At 40.4% G+C, this 22675-nt stretch overlaps 1 protein-coding gene across 4 annotated transcripts in view; it reads right to left on the reverse strand.

Moving 5' to 3' along the window:
• Window positions 1–7419: 7419 nt before the first annotated feature.
• ppp2r3b (protein phosphatase 2, regulatory subunit B'', beta) overlaps window positions 7420–22675 on the reverse strand; it is a 52750-nt gene continuing 37494 nt past the window's right edge. For 3 of the 4 annotated variants that reach the window (XM_061724249.1, XM_061724247.1, XM_061724248.1), the window contains exons 10-15: window positions 20925–20973; window positions 20747–20836; window positions 19529–19704; window positions 11517–11635; window positions 9778–9884; window positions 7420–8160 (exon numbers count right to left, since the gene is read on the reverse strand). In XM_061724249.1, coding sequence (XP_061580233.1) covers window positions 8013–8160; window positions 9778–9884; window positions 11517–11635; window positions 19529–19704; window positions 20747–20836; window positions 20925–20973 — 689 coding nt within the window. In that variant the 3' untranslated portion in view covers window positions 7420–8012. The remainder of the gene's footprint in view (window positions 8161–9777; window positions 9885–11516; window positions 11636–19528; window positions 19705–20746; window positions 20837–20924; window positions 20974–22675) is intronic. The other variant, XM_061724250.1, reaches the window with a different exon arrangement.

The following is a 22675-nucleotide window of genomic DNA, read 5'->3' on the forward strand; positions in this document are numbered from 1 at the left end:
TCTTATAGTATCTTCACGAAGCCAAATACCCTCAACATTTCCGTTTCTCGGGCAATTTAGAATCTCTAGCTAAAAAGGGGGGGGGGGGGGGGGTCCCAGTCAGGGACGAGTGCCAGTCAGTTGTTTGTGCACAGTGGTGTTTCTACCTTAGACGCTGTCCTTAGGAATCTCATGTATCATTTTATGGCAAGGCTGAATGACTCAAAAAATGAAATTATTATGGCTTTAACCATGGCCAAAAAGAGCAGTACTAGGTTCTTTTCTAGTTTTTGGAGGCATTGGAGAGGGTGTTTGTATATTTTTTAGGTATGTTCTTATTCTGTCCTTTGTTGTTTTGTCTACTGTTGTTGTCTCTTTAATTGTATTTATATGGACCTATCTGAGTCTGAAATAAAGATTGAATTAAACATTTAGTTAATGAGCACATGCAGTTTACATATTCAATTTGGTTTTGAATTATTTTTTATTCAACACTTGTTTATTCCTGCCTTTTCTACTTTGAACTTACTGTATAAAAGTCATGATTCCAACCACTCTGGGTCAGCACACCAACCCAGACACGCTCTGTAGGTCTGCTCACCGTCGGCTACTGAATAAAACTCTCTACACCACAGACTAAAACTCTCTACACCACAGACTAAAACTCTCTACACCACAGACTAAAACTAAATACACCACAGACTAAAACTCTCTACACCACAGACTAAAACTCTCTACACCACAGACTAAAACTCTCTACACCACAGACTAAAACTCTCTACACCACAGACTAAAACTCTCTACACCACAGACTAAAACTCTCTACACCACAGACTAAAACTCTCTACACCACAGACTAAAACTAAATACACCACAGACTAAAACTCTCTACACCACAGACTAAAACTAAATACACCACAGACTAAAACTCTCTACACCACAGACTAAAACTCTCTACACCACAGACTAAAACTCTCTACACCACAGACTAAAACTCTCTACACCACAGACTAAAACTAAATACACCACAGACTAAAACTCTCTACACCACAGACTAAAACTCTCTACACCACAGACTAAAACTCTCTACACCACAGCGGACTCTGAACTGGTTTTGATAATATTCCTCAACAGTGTGTGCGTGTGTGTGTGTGTGTGTGTGTGTTTTCTCTGGCACCGGAGCCACTCATCGTCTGCGCTCCGGGACCTCCCACTTTACAAATTAAGCACTGGGCCTGGCATATATTTTAATAACGGGGCCATGCAAGAGAATTGGTGGTTTTATTACTCAAAGGAAGTAAAACAAGCACATGGTTCATACATTTCCGTCAATAAGATCCATTAAATGAGGGTAAAATAACCAAAATATATTTCTTGCTATGAATATGATAAAATCTGCTTTTCATGGCGAAACTATCTTAAAATATTGCAATTTAGACCGAGAATCAAAGAAATGGCAGCAATTTTATTTTTCCTCCACAGCCGAAAACTTGAAAGTCACGTGACAGAAACGAAACCTAACGAAACCTATTAAAATGAATGAGCCACGGAACGCGTTCACATCTCACGTTTTAGGAGGGCAAATCGTAACATTGGCCACGTTTTGCAATGTGGACCAACGTAGCCTGTACCACGTTTTCCTGTGAGACTGGGTTGAATATTGTAACCCCTCTACGTTTTTGCACTTTGGACCACCGTAGCCAGGGTATTCTGACGAAATCTGAAAAAACCTTGCAACCAGAGCAAGCAAGAGATTATGTACATTTATTGAGTGAATATTATGAAATTGAAATATGTATTGCTAGAAATGTAATCAAAACACATTTCTATGCAGAAACTAACTCAAGATATTGATTTTTTTTTTCACAGCACTGTCCAGCAACCAAAAATGTAACCATTTCACGTTATTAAAACGTTCCAGTTTTACATTATTCTGACGAGATCTGAAAAAACCTTGCAACCAGAGCAAGCAAGAGATTATATACATTTATTGAGTGAATATTATGAAAGTGAAATATGTATTGCTAGAAATGTAATCAAAACGCATTTCTATGCAGAAACTAACTCAAAATATAGATTTTTTTCACTCAAAAATGAAAAATGTCCACCGTGTTTGTTAACTCAAAATATAGATTTTTTTCACTCAAAAATGAAAAATGTCCACCGTGTTTGTTGGTATCACGGCCAGAATCTTAAAAGTCACGTGACTTGGACGCAAAACGAATAGACAGAAAAATGTAACAGTTATACATTTCAAGGGCTAGAAAAATGTAACAGTTATACATTTCAAGCGCTAGAAAAATGTAACAGTTATACATTTCAAGGGCTAATATTGTAACCCCTCTACGTTTTTGCACTTTGGACCAATGTAGCCAGGGTATTCTGACGAGATCTGAAAAACCTTGCAACCACGAGCAAGCAAGAGATTATATACATTTACTGAGTGAATATTATGAAAGTGAAATATGTAGCGAGGAGCACTGTGAGGATCATGTTCTTTGATTTCTCCAGTGCGTTCAATACCATCCAGCCGGCACTTCTGGGAGACAAGCTGGAGAATGCAGGGGTTGACAGTCACCTCACATCCTGGATTCTGGACTACCTCACCAACCGTCCACAGTATGTGAGGACACGGGACCACACATCGGACCTGGTCGTCTGCAGTGTGGGGGCCCCGCAGGGAACGGTCCTGGCGCCGTTCCTCTTCACTCTCTACACTGCTGACTTCTCCTACAACTCCCCAACCTGTCACCTTCAAAAGTTCTCTGATGACTCTGCTATCGTCGGCCTCATCACTGATGAAGACGATAGCGAGTACAGAGAACTGTCCCAGGACTTTGTGGACTGGTGCCTGCAGAACCACCTCCAGATCAACGCGGGGAAAACCAAAGAACTGGTGGTGGATTTCCGCAGGTGTAATAAATCCCCCCCGACACCGGTGAACATCCAGGGAAAGGACATTGAGATGGTGACATCTTATAAGTACCTGGGTGTTCACCTCAACAATAAACTGGACTGGACTACTAATTCCTCTGCACTCCACAAAAAAGGCCAGAGCAGACTCTATCTGCTCAGGAGACTGAGGGCCTTTGGTGTGGAGGAAACACTCCTAAAAACATTCTACGACACTGTGGTGGCATCAGCCATTTTTTACGGAGTGGTCTGCTGGGGCAGCAACATCACAGCTGCAGACAGAAGGAGGCTGGACAAAACAATCAAAAGGGCCGGCTCTGTCGTGGGCTGCTCTCTGGACACAGTGCAGGTGGTGGGAGAGAGGAGGATGATGGCTAAGCTGTCATCCATGATGGAGAAGGACTCCCACCCCATGAAGGACACCTTCAGAGCGCTGGAGAGCTCCTTCAGCGACAGGCTCCTTCACCCTAGGTGTGTGAAGGAGCGCTACAGAAGGTCCTTCCTCCCTGCAGCTGTGAGACTACACAACCAGCACTGCTCACAGTAGACCACAAACAAAAATGTGCAATACCATTCTCTGGTATTGTAAATATCCTGTAATATCATCTGTAAATATCCATCTGTTTTTCTTTTTGTATACTAGTATTTTTTTTTTTTTTTATTACTATTTTATTCTCCTTCTTATTTTTATTATTATTATTATTGTATATACTGTTTATAGTGTTTTTCTATTATTATTACTATTGTATATACTGTTTATAGTGTTTTTCTATTATTATTATTATTGTGTGATATTGATGCCTCTTGTGTTTTGCACTATCCACTTTGCTGCTGTAATCTGGAAATTTCCCCTCTGGGGGACTATTAAAGGATTTCTTATCTTATCTTATCTTATTGCTAGAAATGTAATCAAAACGCATTTCTATGCAGAAACTAACTCAAAATGTTGATTTTTTTCACAGCACTGTCCAGCAACCAAAAATGTAACCATTACACGTTATTAAAACGTTCCAGTTTTACATTATTCTGACGAGATCTGAAAAAACCTTACAACCACGAGCAAGCAAGAGATTATATACATTTACTGAGTGAATATTATGAAAGTGAAATATGTATTGCTAGAAATGTAATCAAAACGCATTTCTATGCAGAAACTAACTCAAAATGTTGATTTTTTTCACAGCACTGTCCAGCAACCAAAAATGTAACCATTTCACGTTATTAAAACGTTCCAGTTTTACATTATTCTGACGAGATCTGAAAAAAACGTTGCAACCACGAGCAAGCAAGAGATTATCTACATTTATATATTGCTAGAAATGTAATCAAAACGCATTTCTATGCAGAAACTAACTCAAAATATAGATTTTTTTCACTCAAAAATGAAAAATGTCCACCGTGTTTGTTGGTATCACGGCCAGAATCTTAAAAGTCACGTGACTTGGACGCAAAACGAATAGGCAGAAAATTGTAACAGTTATACATTTCAAGTGCTAGAAAAATGTAACAGTTATACATTTCAAGGGCTAATATTGTAACCCCTCTACGTTTTTGCACTTTGGACCAACGTAGCCAGGGTACGTTTTTATATGAGACTGGGTTGGGTTTACACGTCCTACCCTCTGCTGAATTCTTTCTATCCTCGCTGGGGACAAAATGTACCCCCCCCACTCAAAGTATTTTGACCATTACATCGTAATTATTAACAATTAATAACAACCAAAAAACACAGAGTCCGTGTTCATTCTGCTTGTGTGGGATTTTGATACCGGGAGCGAGTCGCGCCCACAGAAAGCAGTTTTATTTTGAAAACCAACCGGATTTTCTTGCATTCCAAAAGTCCGACTTCCGGCTCGCCAAAATAAAAGATAGTCAGTCAAATGAATGAAAAAATTAAAAGAATCCAGAGCAGCATATCCTCATATTTTACAGGATCACAACCAAAAATCCAGAGAAAAAATGCAACAGAAGAAACAAGATCTGTCATTGCTGATGGGATGGAGGACAGCAGCATCTCCCCGGCTGAGGAGAGCTCCCATGTTTTCTGTTAAACTGATATTGAGAATTAATATATATATATATATATATATATATATATATATATATATATATATATATATATATATATATATATATATATATATATATATATATATACATGCATAATTTTATTTGTGGACCAGGACCAGGATCATAAGGGGGGACCCTCCTGACTCCAGACTGGGGGAGTGGGGGACGTCAGCAGCACACAGCAGGCAGGTGGAAGCAGCAACGGGATGAACAGAGGGGGGGGGGGGGCCGGGACCGCAGGCCAGAACGCAGCTCCCGAGGCTCCAGCCTGCAAACATTCACAAAGGAGAAAAAAGGGGGGCCGGCACTAGAAACTACAGGAACGATGGACAAAAATGATAGTTATGAGATATTTATAATAAATAAAAATGGTAATGGAGAAGAGAGGAACGGAAAAGGAGAGGAGAAGAAGGGTGAGAGGCACCGCCCAGCGGATCATGTCGGTCCCCCCTGCAGCATAGGCCTATAGCAGCATATCTACCACCAAGCTATATTTGAGACTAACTATTGTTGAGGAATTTATCAAAATAAGTTCATAAGTCCGCTTGTGGTATCGTGAGTTTTTATTCAGCCGGCGGTGAGCAGGACCAGCACAGATCAGGTCTGAATTGGTGTGCCGACCCAGAGAGATTTTACAACAGGGTTTTTATATAAGAAGTTAAATCAACAAAAGGTAGGAATAAACAAGCCAAGTGAGAGACAAAAAGTAATTTACAGTCAGGTGTGATCTTTCAGTTTGGGACTACCCCCTGAGGAGTCAGGAAGTCCATATATGGTATCCTCCATGGATCAAGTCCTCGTCTCTGCAGGGGCTGGAAGTCAAAGCCACTTCCACGGTGCCGTCTCAGCAGGGATTCAAGACGCCGGAACTTGCGTGACAATGTGTCTCGATCATTGAATGAGACTGGAGACGCCTGCAAGTCCTCGTCCCTGCAGGGGTCCTCGTCCCTGCAGGGGTCCTCAGGAAGCTGGAACTTGCGTGACAATGGCTCTCAACAATTCAGTTTTTTTTGGGTTTTTTTTTTTTTAGTTACAGTTGAGTACATCATTTTAGTAATAGTTTGAGTGATACATATTTTGCAAGTAAACCTTAGACATGTGATCATAAACCAAATAACAATTAGGAGTCCAAACCCAAGTAAAGCAAATTCAAAAATTAAGTAACCAACGTGTCCTAACTGTTCTTTAAACCAATCAACCAAACTAGTTGTGACAGGTGTATGTAACGTTTTAGCAATATCTTTCAAGTGAACCGTTATTTCTTGGATGGTGGCATTGTGGTCAGGTATAAATATACAACATTCAGTTTTAATCACAGCACAAGTTATGTCTTTTTCCTGTGACAGATGTGAGTGTTTTGGCATGTACAAAGCATCTGCTTCTGGGCCTCTGCGGCCTGCGCTGCTCCACCGCTCCTCTGCCAGCCGTGGATTTCTTGGGGTGTTGAAGTTCAGCTACTTCTGGGCTTTCCGGGGCCTGCGTTGTTTCTTTCACTGGCTCCGACGGTTGTGAGGACGAGGACCCCCAGGAAGAAGAGGGAACCAGCTGGTTTCCGGTGCATGGTGGAGATGTTGATTTCTTGCAGTGGGATGCGTGGATCCAGGTTAGACGCCCTTCACACATACAGTATATGTCTATTTCTCACAAATATCTCAGTGTTCCAACACTTCTTTATGGACCTCAAGTCCTGCATATGCTATAAGTCCCACTGGACTATTGGTACCCAGACCAACCATGGCGTTCTGGCCATTTCTCTCTTTAATGTTACCCGAGATATTAAACCTTTTTAGAAGAGCGAGTCAAAGGCAGGATAAGCAAAGCATTCTCACAACACAATCAAATTCAAATGTTATGAAATTGTCAGCATTCCTAAACATCTCTACAATAACCTTTCCCAATAACCCCTTGCTCACAAACACACAGGGGACTTACCTAAAATTTCAGGATGACGTCAACCTTTTTTCTGGTACTCCAGTCCACAGACTTTCGACAACAACTCAGCAACAATAATTTGGGATTTTGCAAGTGGATCCCTTGCTTTGAAAATTTAGATTGGTTGGTTGTGCCGTTGGTCTGGAAAAGGAGTTCCCATTGAAGTCTATTGTCATCCGGGTCACAGCACCAAATTGTTGAGGAATTTATCAAAACCAGTTCAGAAGTCCGCTTGTGAGTAGTGAGTTTTTATTCAGCCGGCGGTGAGCACGTCGACACAGACGCAGTGTCTTGGTTGGTGTGCTTCTCTACATACATACACAAACTCTCTACACCACAGACTAAAACTCTCTACACCACAGACTAAAACTCTCTACACCACAGACTAAAACTAAATACACCACAGACTAAAACTCTCTACACCACAGTGCGTGTGTGTGTGTGTGTGTGTGTGTGTGTGTGTGTGTGTGTGTGTGTGTGTGTGCAGCAGGAAGTCACTCCTCCAATGACAAAAGTTTTATTAAGTCCGAGAAAAACCCAAACTTTTACTCTGTTACATGAAACTTTCAAACATAGAAAAGTCGTTTACACAACAAGATAAATATGTACAAGATTAATTAATTCATCCTAATAATTTAGATTTAGATCCACCGCAAATATACATGAAGAACACAGGTGTGTGTGTGTGTGTGTGTGTGTGTGTGTGTGTGTGTGTGTGTTAAACTGGCTGTTTTTACATAATCAAAGGAATCGATCAGTGGAATGTAACACGAGCCAGTAGTTTGATCCGGTCCGGTTCTGCACCGACAGTCTGGACTATGATTCTGCACCGAGGAGGAACCTTTACTGTCCGTGTTAGCTCCGTGCTAGAGCCGGGGTCAGAGGTCACGCTGGGGCAGCAGAACCACTGCAGCTTCTGGATTCTGGAAGATTCTGGTTCAGTCCTGGTGACCCGGTCCTGGTCCGGTGATCCGGTCCTGACGTACAAGACGGAGACTGGAATCTCCTCGTTGGAACTTGTTTGTTCGGGGTTTGTGGGAGAATCAGCCTCGCTGAGCCGGACATGACACAGTCTTCAGACCCGGGTCCAGACCCAGACCCGGGTCTGGGTCTGGACTTTATTCAAAGTCGCCCTCGTCCTGGTACTGGTACTGATCCAGATCCAGGTCCAGGTCCGGACTGGGAACCTCAAAGAACTGTCTCTTCACCAGAACCGGGTCGGAGGAGGAGACGAGCTGCTCCAACGGGCTGAGAGGCCGATCCAACCTGGACAGAGGAGAACCGGGTCAGAACTCAGACCAATACAACCATAACAATGTAGTTTCTTGTGCTGCCCCCCTTTTCTTCTCTTTTTTCTCTTTTGTACATGGTGCAGCATCCTCTGCCGGTGGAGAAGAGCATCTCTGAATGCACAACACCGGATCCTGCAGCATGGGAGTGAGAGGGTCAGGGTAACGGCCCGGTCAGGGCGACGGCCCGGTCAGGGTAACGGCCCGGTCAGGGTAACGGCCCGGTCAGGGTAACGGCCCGGTCAGGGTAACGGCCCGGTCAGGGTAACGGTCCGGTCAGGGTAACGGGCCGGTCAGGGTGACGGCCCGGTCAGGGTAACGGCCCGGTCAGGGTAACGGCCCGGTCAGGGTAACGGCCCGGTCAGGGTGACGGCCCGGTCAGGGTAACGGCCCGGTCAGGGTGACGGCCCGGTCAGGGTAACGGTCAGGGTAACGGTCCGGTCAGGGTAACGGCCCGGTCAGGGTAACGGCCCGGTCAGGGTAACGGCCCGGTCAGGGTAACGGCCCGGTCAGGGTAACGGCCCGGTCAGGGTAACGGTCAGGGTAACGGCCCGGTCAGGGTAACGGTCAGGGTAACGGCCCGGTCAGGGTAACGGCCCGGTCAGGGTAACGGCCCGGTCAGGGTAACGGCCCGGTCAGGGTAACGGCCCGGTCAGGGTAACGGTCAGGGTAACGGTCCGGTCAGGGTAACGGGCCGGTCAGGGTAACGGCCCGGTCAGGGTAACGGCCCGGTCAGGGTAACGGCCCGGTCAGGGTAACGGTCCGGTCAGGGTAACGGCCCGGTCAGGGTAACGGCCCGGTCAGGGTAACGGCCCGGTCAGGGTAACGGTCCGGTCAGGGTAACGGCTCGGTCAGGGTAACGGCCCGGTCAGGGTAACGGCCCGGTCAGGGTAACGGCCCGGTCAGGGTAACGGCTCGGTCAGGGTAACGGCCCGGTCAGGGTAACGGCCCGGTCAGGGTAACGGCCCGGTCAGGGTAACGGCCCGGTCAGGGTAACGGTCCGGTCAGGGTAACGGCCCGGTCAGGGTAACGGCCCGGTCTGCCCCTTCTCAACCACCACCCCCGGTCATCCCGTTGCTGCTTCCACCTGCCTGCGGCCCCCCCCCCACACCTCATACTGTACAGTTGCTATAGTAACGGATGGAATATGGACACAATGATCAAATATCCGGTCGGGACGGGATTCACCCTGATTTACTTTGTTACGGCTCCTCCACTTCCCTTTTTGATGAATGTGACAAACAAATAAACCTGCATTTACCCCGATTTGACCCTGATAGAACCTATTTCACCCTGATTTTGCTGATTTGACCCATTATGGGTAGTTAGAGTGAAGGATCATGGGTAGTTAGAGTGAAGGATCATGGGTAGTTAGAGTGAAGGATCATGGGTAGTTGATGTTTGCAGGAACCATTCGTGGCTCTGAGTCTCTGAGTGGTTGGACACCCCTGATGTAGAGGCTCCTAACGTCCCCCGGGGGACGGTCTGTACCAGTCTGGACCGGTCTGATCCAGTCTGTACCAGTCTGGACCGGTCTGATCCGGTCTGTACCAGTCTGGACCGGTCTGATCCGGTCTGTACCAGCAGGACTCACATGTCGGTGCAGGGGTTGCTAGCCGCCTCCTCGGCCACCAGCAGGTCGTACTCCTCTGCTGCAAATCTCTCCCAGTCTGAGAGTTCAGGACCGTCTGAGTCTGGATCCTGGAGACAAGGAGATGCTAATGCTGCTAATGGTGCTAACATAGCTGCTAATGCTGCTAACATAACTGCTAATGCTGCTAACATAGCTGCTAATGCTGCTAACATAGCTGCTAATGCTGCTAACATAGCTGCTAATGCTGTTAACACTGCTAATGCTGCTAACATAGCTGCTAATGCTGCTAACACTGCTAATGCTGCTAACATAGCTGCTAATGCTGCTAACATAGCTGCTAACATAGCTGCTAATGCTGCTAACATAGCTGCTAATGATGCTAACATAGCTGCTAACGCTGCTAATGCTGCTAACATAGCTGCTAACGCTGCTAACATAGCTACTGATATAGCTGCTAACGCTACTAACAGAGCTGCTAACACTGCTAAAATAGCTGCTAATGCTGCTAACAGAGCTGCTAATGCTGCTAAGGCTGCTAACACAGCTGCTAACATAGCTGCTAACGCTGCTAATGCTGCTAACATAGCTGCTAACACTGGTAACATAGCTGCTAAAATAGCTGATAATGCTGCTAACATAGCTGGTAACACTGGTAACATAGCTGCTAATGCTGCTAACACTGCTAAAATAGCTGCTAACGCTGCTAACACTGCTAACATAGCTGCTAATGCTGCTAACGTAGCTGCTAACACTGCTAACTTAGCTGCTAATGCTAACATAGCTGCTAATGCTGCTAACTTAGCTGCTAATGCTAACATAGCTGCTAATGCTGCTAACACTGCTAAAATAGCTGCTAACGCTGCTAACACTGCTAACATAGCTGCTAACATAGCTGCTAACACTGCTAACATAGTTGCTAACACTGCTAACATAGCTGCTAACACTGCTAACTTAGCTGCTAATGCTAACATAGCTGCTAATGCTGCTAACTTAGCTGCTAATGCTAACATAGCTGCTAATGCTGATAACTTAGCTGCTAATGCTAACATAGCTGCTAATGCTGCTAACTTAGCTGCTAATGCTAACATAGCTGCTAATGCTGCTAACATAGCTGCTAACAGAGCTTCTAACAGAGCTGCTAATGCTGCTAATGCTGCTAACATAGCTAACTTAGCTGCTAACTGGTCCATCCGGACCACACATCTCCAGTTTCCTCCACTCACCCGTCTGACGGAGAACGGGTCTCTCTGCTGCTAACATAGCTGCTAATGCTGCTAACATAGCTGCTAATGTTCCTCCACTCACCCGTCTGACGGAGAACGGGTCTCTCTGCTGCTAACATAGCTGCTAACATAGCTGCTAATGTTCCTCCACTCACCCGTCTGACGGAGAATGGGTCTCTCTGCTGCTAACATAGCTGCTAACATAGCTGCTAACATAGCTGCTAATGCTGCTAACATAGCTGCTAACGACTCGGTTCCTCCACTCACCCGTCAGACGGAGAACGGGTCTCTCTGCTGCTAACATAGCTGCTAACATAGCTGCTAACGACTCGGTTCCTCCACTCACCCGTCTGACGGAGAACGGGTCTCTCTGATGCTAACATAGCTGCTAACAGAGCTGCTAACATAGCTGCTAACATAGCTGCTAATGTTCCTCCACTCACCCGTCTGACGGAGAACGGGTCTCTCTGCTGCTAACATAGCTGCTAACATAGCTGCTAATGTTCCTCCACTCACCCGTCTGACGGAGAACGGGTCTCTCTGCTCTCGGTCCAGATACTTCTCGATGTTGAAGAAAGTGTCGAAGAAAACGTGGGAGAGTTTACACCGTTTCAGGTCCCGCAGAGAAATCTGACCTGGAGACGGAGACGAGACAGATCTAGAACCTGTAGAACCAGAACCTGTAGAACCAGAACCTGTAGAACCAGAACCTGTAGAACCTGCTTCATGTCCCAGATCTAGAACCTGTAGAACCTGCTTCATGTCCCAGATCTAGAACCTGTAGAACCTGCTTCATGTCCCAGACCAGATCTAGAACCTTAATGAACCCTTAATAAACCCTCAATAAAACATTAATAAACCTAAATAAACCCTTAATAAACCCTTAATAAACCTTAATAAACCCTTAATAAACCCTTAATAAACCTTAATAAGCCTTAATAAACCCTTAATAAACCCTTAATAAACCCTTAATAAAACATTAATAAACCTAAATAAACCCTTAATAAACCTTAATAAACCCTTAATAAACCCTTAATAAACCCTTAATAAACCCTTAATAAACCTTAGTAAACCCTTAATAAACCCTTAATAAACCTAAATAAACCCTTAATAAACCCTTAATAAACCTTAATAAACCCTTAATAAACCCTTAATAAACCTTAATAAACCCTTAATAAACCCTTAATAAACCTTAGTAAACCCTTAATAAACCTTAATAAACCCTTAATAAACCTTAATAAACCCTTAATAAACCTTAATAAACCCTTAATAAAACATTAATAAACCTTAATAAACTTTAATAAAACCTTAATAAACTTTAATAAAACATTAATAAAAGCTTAATAAAATCTTAATAAACCTTAATAAACCCTTAATAAAACCTTAATAAAACATTAATAAACCTAAATAAACCCTTAATAAACCCTTAATAAACCCTTAATAAAACATTAATAAACCTAAATAAACCCTTAATAAACCTTAATAAACCCTTAATAAACCCTTAATAAAACCTTAATAAACCCTTAATAAAACCTTAATAAACTTTGATAAAACTTTAATAAACCTTAATAAACCCTTAATAAACCTTAATAAACCTTAATAAACCCTTAATAAACTTTGATAAAACTTTAATAAACCTTAATAAACCTTAATAAACCCTTAATAAACCTTAATAAACCTTAATAAACCCTTAATAAACCTTAATAAACCTTAATAGACCTTAATAAACCTTAATAAACCTTAATAAACCTTAATAAACCCTTAATAAACCCTTAATAAACCTTAATAAACCCTTAATAAACCCTTAATAAACCTTAATAAACTTTAATAAAACCTTAATAAAGTTTAATAAAACATTAATAAAAGCTTAATAAAATCTTAATAAACCTTAATAAACCCTTAATAAAACCTTAATAAGCCCTTAATAAAACCTTAATAAACTTTAATAAAACCTTAATAAACTTTAATAAAACATTAATAAAACCTTAATAAAACCTTAATAAACCCTTAATAAACCCTTAACAAACCTTAAAAAAACCTTAATAAACCCTTAATAAACCCTTAACAAACCTTAAAAAAACCTTAATAAACCCTTAATAAACCTTAATAAACCTAAATAAACCCTTAATAAACCCTTAATAAACCTTAATAAACCCTTAATAAACCCTTAATAAACCTTAATAAACTTTAATAAAACCTTAATAAACTTTAATAAAACATTAATAAAACCTTAATAAAACCTTAATAAACCCTTAATAAACCCTTAACAAACCTTAATAAACCCTTAATAAACCCTTAACAAACCTTAAAAAAACCTAAATAAACCCTTAATAAACCTTAATAAACCCTTAATAAACCCTTAATAAACCCTTAATAAACCCTTAATAAACCTTAGTAAACCTTAGTAAACCCTTAATAAACCTTAATAAACCCTTAATAAACCCTTAATAAAACATTAATAAACCTTAATAAACTTTAATAAAACCTTAATAAACTTTAATAAAACATTAATAAAAGCTTAATAAAATCTTAATAAACCTTAATAAACCCTTAATAAAACCTTAATAAGCCCTTAATAAACCCTTAATAAACCCTTAATAAAACATTAATAAACCTAAATAAACCCTTAATAAACCCTTAATAAACCCTTAATAAAACATTAATAAACCTAAATAAACCCTTAATAAACCCTTAATAAACCTTAATAAACCCTTAATAAACCCTTAATAAAACCTTAATAAACTTTGATAAAACTTTAATAAACCTTAATAAACCTTAATAAACCCTTAATAAACCTTAATAAACCCTTAATAAACCTTAATAAACCTTAATAAACCCTTAATAAACTTTGATAAAACTTTAATAAACCTTAATAAACCTTAATAAACCTTAATAAACCCTTAATAAACCTTAATAAACCTTAATAAACCTTAATAAACCTTAATAAACCTTAATAAACCCTTAATAAACCCTTAATAAACCCTTAATAAACCTTAATAAACTTTAATAAAACCTTAAAAAAGTTTAATAAAACATTAATAAAAGCTTAATAAAATCTTAATAAACCTTAATAAACCCTTAATAAAACCTTAATAAGCCCTTAATAAAACCTTAATAAACTTTAATAAAACCTTAATAAACTTTAATAAAACATTAATAAAACCTTAATAAAACCTTAATAAACCCTTAATAAACCCTTAACAAACCTTAATAAACCCTTAATAAACCCTTAATAAACCCTTAATAAACCTTAATAAACTCTTAATAAACTCTTAATAAAACCTTAATAAACCTTAATAAACCTTAATAAAACCTTAATAAACCTTAATAAACCTTAATAAACCCTTAATAAACCCTTAATAAACCCTTAATAAACCCTTAATAAACCTTAATAAAACCTTAATAAACCTTAATAAACCCTTAATAAACCTTAATAAGCCCTCAATAAACCCTTAGTAAACCTTAATAAACCTTAATAAACCCTTAATAAACCCTTAATAAACCTTAATAAACCCTTAATAAACCCTTAATAAACCTTAATAAACCCTTAATAAACCCTTAATAAACCCTTAATAAACCCTTAATAAACCCTTAATAAACCTTAATAAACCCTTAATAAACCTTAATAAACCCTTAATAAACCTTAATAAAACCTTAATAAACCTTAATAAACCTTAATAAGCCCTTAATAAACCTTAATAAACCTTAATAAACCTTAATAAAACCTTAATAAACCTTAATAAACCCTTAATAAACCTTAATAAACCCTTAATAAACCTTAATAAACCTTAATAAAACCTTAATAAACCTTAATAAACCTTAATAAACCTTAATAAAACCTTAATAAACCTTAATAAGCCCTTAATAAACCCTTAATAAACCTTAAAAAAAACCTTAATAAACCCTTAATAAAACCTTAATAAACCTTAATAAACCTTAATAAACCCTTAATAAACCTTAATAAGCCCTTAATAAACCTTAATAAAACCTTAACAAACCTTAATAAAACCTTAATAAACCTTAATAAACCCTTAATAAAACCTTAATAAGCCCTTAATAAACCTTAATAAAACCTTAACAAACCTTAATAAAACCTTAATAAACCTTAATAAACCCTTAATAAACCTTAATAAACCCTTAATAAACCTTAATAAAACCTTAATAAACCTTAATAAACCTTAATAAGCCCTTAATAAACCTTAATAAACCCTTAATAAACCTTAAAAAAAACCTTAATAAACCCTTAATAAAACCTTAATAAACCTTAATAAACCCTTAATAAAACCTTAATAAGCCCTTAATAAACCTTAATAAACCCTTAATAAACCTTAATAAGCCCTTAATAAACCTTAATAAAACCTTAACAAACCTTAATAAAACCTTAATAAACCTTAATAAACCCTTAATAAAACCTTAATAAACCCTTAGAAAAACCCTTAATAAATCTTAATAAACCCTTAATAAACCTTAATAACCTTAATAACCTTAATAAACCTTAATAAACCCTTAATAGCCTTAATAAACCCTTAGAAAAACCTTAATAAACCCTTAATAAACCCTTAGAAAAACCCTTAATAAACCTTAATAAACCTTAGTAAACTGACCTTTGACCTCTGGTTTAACTGACCTTTGACCTCTGGTTTAACTGACCTTTGACCTCTGGTTTAACTGACCTTTGACCTCTGGTTTAACTGACCTTTGACCTCTGGGTTAACTGACCTTTGACCTCTGGTTTAACTGACCTTTGACCTCTGGGTTACTGACCTTTGACCTCTGGGTTACTGACCTTTGACCTCTGGGTTAACAGCGTCCAGCATCAGACACACACAGTCCTGTTAAAACCTTAATAAACTGACCTTTGACCTCTGGGTTACTGACCTTTGACCTCTGGGTTACTGACCTTTGACCTCTGGGTTAACGGCGTCCAGCATCAGACACACACAAGCTGTGTTCCAAATCGTCCACTCGTTCACTCACTCCCTACTCCCTACATAGTGTACACTACATAGTGCACTATGTAGGGGATGACCAGAGGAGATTTCGGACACTACAACGTAATTTTTTTTAACGTGTTCGCGTCAGTAAATGCGCCGGATGTTCCTGTGACGTAGCGGACGCGACATGCAACATGTAAACACTCCGAACCATGCTCCGGGATCTGGTACTTCTGTGTCAATAAATTGTTGAAAATGAATGGTGTAGAAGTGTGCTTTTGTCAACTACTGTTGTGTGTTCCAATCCTCAGCTATAACTGCTCACGACATTGCACGAGCTAAAACCTATTTAGTACGTCCGACGGTACCGTTAGCTACTGGCTGCTGGCATTTAACCCACGATTGCTTTGATACATCTAAGAAATATGATTCCTGTGGTTGTTTGGGTGCTTTTTGCACAACTCCTGCTTGTTGATGTAACTCCAGTTACGTCAACTCAAAGTTATAAAAGTCTCAAATTACCAATGTATTTATATTTAACACGAGTTAAATTAAATTACTAATTAACCAGTTATTACATTAATCACCAACTGCGGTTATTATTGATTAATTCGTTCGAGTACTTGCAACAATACTTCTGTAATTTCAGTTTGTTAGGAGTGTTTAATGGTTTCTCATATCCTGACAGGGAATTGGCTTGTGAGCAGTACTCGAGTTGTAAAATAAAATCAGGGGGGATGGTGGATTTTATCATATTGGGACAGATAATTTGTGCTGATTACAAATAATATAATATATTACAAATAATAGCAGTGACCAAAACACCTGCAGAAATACTGCAGGAATGACATAGCAGCAGTTAAATGCAGCCTTCTGTAAGCTTTAAATATCCACTGGGCTTACATCAAATACATCAAAACACAACAATAAAAAACACTTTTCTGAACTTATCAATATGACTCTGTCCTTCACAGGATAAGTAACATGGATCACTGCAAAAACTCACAATCTTAACAAGAATATTTGTCTTATTTCTAGTTAAAATGTCTCATTTTAGTAAAAAAATCTCATTACACTTAAAACAAGACTCATCCCTGGAAAAAACAACAATTTTCTCCTGTTTCAAGTAGATTTTCACTTAAAATAAGTAGAAAAATCTGCATGTGGAACTAGATTTTATTGCTTGTAATGACAAGATAAATCTTGTCCCACTGACAGATTTTCCTACTTATTTCAAGTGAAGATTTACTTGAAACAGGTGAAAATTGTCAAATAAGTTATTTTTCTGGCGATGACTAAATGTTGAAATTGCAGTAAAACCACATTAATTGATGAAATGACATAAGGGATGGAAAGGGGGGTGATTTTGACCGTTTTTATTTCAGGGGGGATGCCATCCCCCATCATCCCCCCTCAACTCGAGTACTGCTTGTGAGTAACTGTACATTTGAATATATCATTTCGGCTTTCCACTGCAACATTTTAAAACAAATAAATAAAAAATGTTAGAGTAATGAATCACCATTGTACCATTGAATAGTAATAAATAATGTACGCAATTAACTGATAAATCATCTAAAATACCTGCAGCATCCTGTATTTATATACCTTAAAACAAACTTAAACTCATAAAAGGAACATTTCAACCAGGAAAGACAAATATGAATTCAATAAAAAAATTTAATTCATTATTTATTACTTTGAAAAAAGCTTCAATAAAAAAGGTCTTAAGAACAGTCTTCCCCACCCAAGGGAATCATTCTGGAGGGAGCTGGAGATGACAGCAACTGTAAAACACAAAGCAAACGTATTACAAGTTAAGAATGTTTTTTACAAAGAGACAAATCTTACCTTGTAAGTTTTTTTTTTTTTTTTTTTTTTTTTTTAATTTTCCCATTTGGGGATATCACCCCCTCCAGCCCCATTTCTTTCAGGACAACCCTAAGAAATACAAGAAAAGTATTTATTTCATGCATCCATCAAATACAATATTAAATATACCTACGTGTTACTGTTTAAATTGTATAACAACGAAAAATAAGAAAAAGGTCTGCACACCATAGGGGCTCCCATGCAAGTGTAATTTAATTAAGCATGACGTTTTATGCGATGGCTCTCAGATGCTTATAAACAGGGTAAGCGGATGTGCATGTTGTTTCTTTACCATGGTTTAATAACATCATATCAACCTCATAATTGTTAGATTTCCCTACATCTTTTGTCACGATTTACAGAGTACAATGCACATATTTACACAGGTAATTCGAGGTTAGGACCAGCATAATTTGACAAGATAAAATCCACTAAGGAAAAACATAATGCTATCACTGAAATGTGCTTATTACTCCCATCCATGAAACGCGGCGTTACGCCGCCCCGAGAAGAGCCTGTAATGCTGCATACGCAGCTTAATCAGGCCCTCAACATCATCATCTGTCCCTTTGAAAATAACAGACAAGCATATACTTTTATAACAAGTCGCAAATTGTGAACTTACATTTATAAGCGAGTAAAGAGCTCCCGCGGTCCCCCGCCTCCTGTTCAGCTGCCATTTTTTCTTCTTCTTTTTCTTCTTCTCCTCAGACAAAACATGACCGCATTGCATTGTGGTATACGGGAGTAAAAAGTAGGGTACATGGCTTGTACACTAACTTTTGCGGTGCATTGTGGGTATTTTATAGTGAACGAGGTAGTGGACGAAAAGTAGTGAAGAGAATTGGAACAGCACTAGAAAATGGCGTGCACCCTATGTAGTGCACTATATAGGGTATAGGGGGCGGTTTGGAACACAGCTATAGTCCTGGAACGTTAATAAACTGACCTTTGACCTCCGGGTTCACCGCGTCCAGCATCAGACACACACAGTCCTGTTAACACGTTAATAAACCTTAATAAACGTTAGTAAACTGACCTTTGACCTCTGGGTTAACAGCGTCCAGCATCAGACACACACAGTCCTGTTAAACCCTTAATAAACTGACCTTTGACCTCTGGGTTAACAGCGTCCAGCATCAGACACACACAGTCCTGTTAGAACCTTAATAAACCTTAATAAACCTTAGTAAACTGACCTTTGACCTCTGGGTTAACCGCGTCCAGCATCAGACACACACAGTCCTGGAACGTTAGTAAACTGACCTTTGACCTCTGGGTTAACTGACCTTTGACCTCTGGGTTAACTGACCTTTGACCTCTGGGTTAACGGCGTCCAGCATCAGACACACACAGTCCTGTTAAACCCTTAATAAACTGACCTTTGACCTCCGGGTTAACTGCGTCCAGCATCAGACACACACAGTCCTGGAACGTTAGTAAACTGACCTTTGACCTCTGGTTTGACTGACCTTTGACCTCTGGGTTAACGGCGTCCAGCATCAGACACACACAGTCCTGGAACGTTAGTAAACTGACCTTTGACCTCTGGTTTGACTGACCTTTGACCTCTGGGTTAACGGCGTCCAGCATCAGACACACACAGTCCTGGAACGTTAATGAACTGACCTTTGACCTCCGGGTTAACCGCGTCCAGCATCAGACACACACAGTCCTGTTAGGACGTTAATGAACTGACCTTTGACCTCTGGTTTAACTGACCTTTGACCTCCGGGTTAACGGCGTCCAGCATCAGACACACACAGTCCTGGAACGGCAGCGGTTCGATGGCCAGACTGTCCAGTTTCTGAATCTGCTCCTCGTAGAAAAACTCCAGCTCGTACATGGACAGAACCCCGTCCCCGTCCAGGTCCATGCAGCGGAACCAGTACTCTATACTGGGAGGAGACCAGTACACCAGTAAACCATTATAACCAGTAAACCAGTAAACCAGTACTCTATACTGGGGAGAAACCAGTACAACCATTAACACCAGTAAACCAGTAAAACCAGTACTCTATACTGGGACGAGACCAGTACAACCATTAACACCAGTAAACCAGTAAAACTAGTACTCTATACTGGGGAGAAACCAGTAAAACCAGTAAGTACTCTATACTGGGACGAGACCAGTACACCAGTAAACCAGTAAACCAGTTAAACCAGTAAACCAGTACTAACACTGGTTCTTGGTAACTGTACCAAATATTAATGTCCATGGACCACTGGTTCTTGGTAACTGTACCAAATATTAATATCCATGGACCACTGGTTCTTGGTAACTGTACCAAATATTAATGTCCATGGACCACTGGTTCTTGGTAACTGTACCAAATATTAATGTCCATGGACCACTGGTTCTTGGGGTAACTGTACCAAATATTAATGTCCATGGACCACTGGTTCTTGGTAACTGTACCAAATATTAATGTCCATGGACCACTGGTTCTTGGTAACTGTACCAAATATTAATGTCCATGGACCACTGGTTCTTGGGGTAACTGTACCAAATATTAATGTCCATGGACCTCTGGTTCTTGGTAACTGTACCAAATATTAATGTCCATGGACCACTGGTTCTTGGTAACTGTACCAAATATTAATGTCCATTGACCACTGGTTCTTGGTAACTGTACCAAATATTAATGTCCATGGACCACTGGTTCTTGGTAACTGTACCAAATATTAATGTCCATGGACCACTGGTTCTTGGTAACTGTACCAAATATTAATGTCCATGGACCTCTGGTTCTTGGTAACTGTACCAAATATTAATGTCCATGGACCACTGGTTCTTGGTAACTGTACCAAATATTAATGTCCATGGACCACTGGTTCTTGGTAACTGTACCAAATATTAATGTCCATGGACCACTGGTTCTTGGTAACTGTACGTGAGGGACCAGAGAGGAAGCTACAGCGGAGGAGTGACTGTCTCACCTGGTGTCCGTCCTCTTGTCCTCCTCGGAGATGAGGAACCAGACGAAGTCTGCGTAGCTCAGCCGGCCCGACTTTCTGACCCGCCGGTCCCTGGAGAGAAACACAAGCTGGTTCTGGTCCGGGGTTCAGGGTTCTGGTTCTGAGTCGGGGTTCAGGGTTCAGGTCCTGGTCCACTCACCTGGTCACGGTTCCTGAGAAGATCCTGTCAATCATCCTCTGGGAGACGGCTGGAACAAACACACACACGACCTTTTACTGTCGTTACACTAGACTTATAACCAGATTGAAGCAGCACCTGGAGTTTCCCTTAAGTAGGGGGGGGGGGGGGGGGGGGGGGGGTAAACTCAGACTATGTGGGGTAGGAATAACTTGGTTTATGTGGGGGTCGCAAAGAGGATTCTCTACATTTGGCGAGCCAGCCAGGAGGAAGTGGCCGGACTGAGACTGCAGGTCCCGGTCGGAGGCGGGAGGTGATATAACAAATCTTTTTTCTTTTTTTTTTCTAAAAGGGGGATGTCCACTGGGGATGCAGCGGTTCTTGGTGTAAAACCCAACCGTTCGGTTCGCCCTCCCGCCCTAAAGATTAAAAGAAGAAATTAAGTAGTTTATGTACTGTAAAGTGAAGGCTTACAGTGTGACAATTGTAGAAATTAAAATAGTCCCGCTTAGGGTGACGTCAACCCGATTTGGAGAAGGAAATAGATGTTTGTGTCGAAGAATGTTATAAGTAGTCTTATGTAATTGTGTTGTCGTCAAAGTATGTTCGTATACTCGTAGTGTTGGTAATATATAAAGGTGTATAAGTGGACAAAATTGTTGGAGTGCGAGGGAGGCGTATAAAATTGATAGAAATATAAATTGGTAAACATATAGTATATCTGCATAAGATAAAAGGATATGATTATTAGGAAAGTTATTTGTAAGATATAACATACTTGAGTATGTGGAGTACCAGAATACTGAAGGGGTCGAACAGGTGTCAGGGTAGTCTACCCCTGACACCCGAAGACAAGAAGAAAGAAGATCAATCCTCATTAGCGTACCAGTAACTAGCTGTGTGAACAGAATAGACATGGTTTGATGTGTGCTGTTATTAACCTTCACTAGTATATCTGATTGCATGCTCATGTATGTATAACAATGAGATGGATGTTTCCATGTCTGCAAGGGTCAGCTAGTGAGGGGCCCGCAGTGACTGATCACCGAACCATTAGGATGGGCCAGTCCCGGGATGGTTCGAGTCATGGTCATGCAGCCGCCTTAGCAGCTGGGACAGTGTCTCAGGTGGTGATCCTCGCTGTGGGATGGAACTACTGTTAGACTTATGTCAGATATTCTTTTACCTTAAGAAGTTTTTGGAGTTGTACTAACATACCCTTAGTGTGAGAACTATGTATGTCGAGGAATATGGATAATGATTAATGATCTTTCAGGATCACAGGGGGGAATGTAGAGGAATTGTTTTTATGTTTAGTCTTTTGGTTGGAATCTGGCGCTGGAGGCTTTTCATTCCAGAGTGATCTGTGTGGGAACTTTGAAGTGAGGGAAGGGAAAAAGGTACTGTGTAGTATTAGTATTAGTAGTACCTTGGTCGTTGTGCCGGGCCAGGTCCTCCCGGTCCACGTACAGGTCGTGGTAGTATTAGTGGTAGTATTAGTAGTATTACTAGTAGTAGTACTATAGTAGTAGTGGTAGTGGTATTAGTAGTATTAGTAGTAGTACTAGTACTAGTAGTAGTAATAGTACCTTGGTCGTTGTGCCGGGCCAGGTCCTCCCGGTCCACGTACAGGTCGTGGTAGTAGTAGTGGTAGTAGTAGTACTATAGTAGTAGTAGTAGTAGTAGTAGTAGTAGTAGCAGTAGCAGTAGTAGTAGTAGTAGTAGTAATATTAGTACTAGTAGTAGTAGTACCTTGGTCGTTGTGCCGGGCC

This window comes from Cololabis saira, chromosome 6 (assembly GCF_033807715.1).
Source record: "Cololabis saira isolate AMF1-May2022 chromosome 6, fColSai1.1, whole genome shotgun sequence".
NCBI lineage: Eukaryota > Metazoa > Chordata > Actinopteri > Beloniformes > Belonidae > Cololabis > Cololabis saira.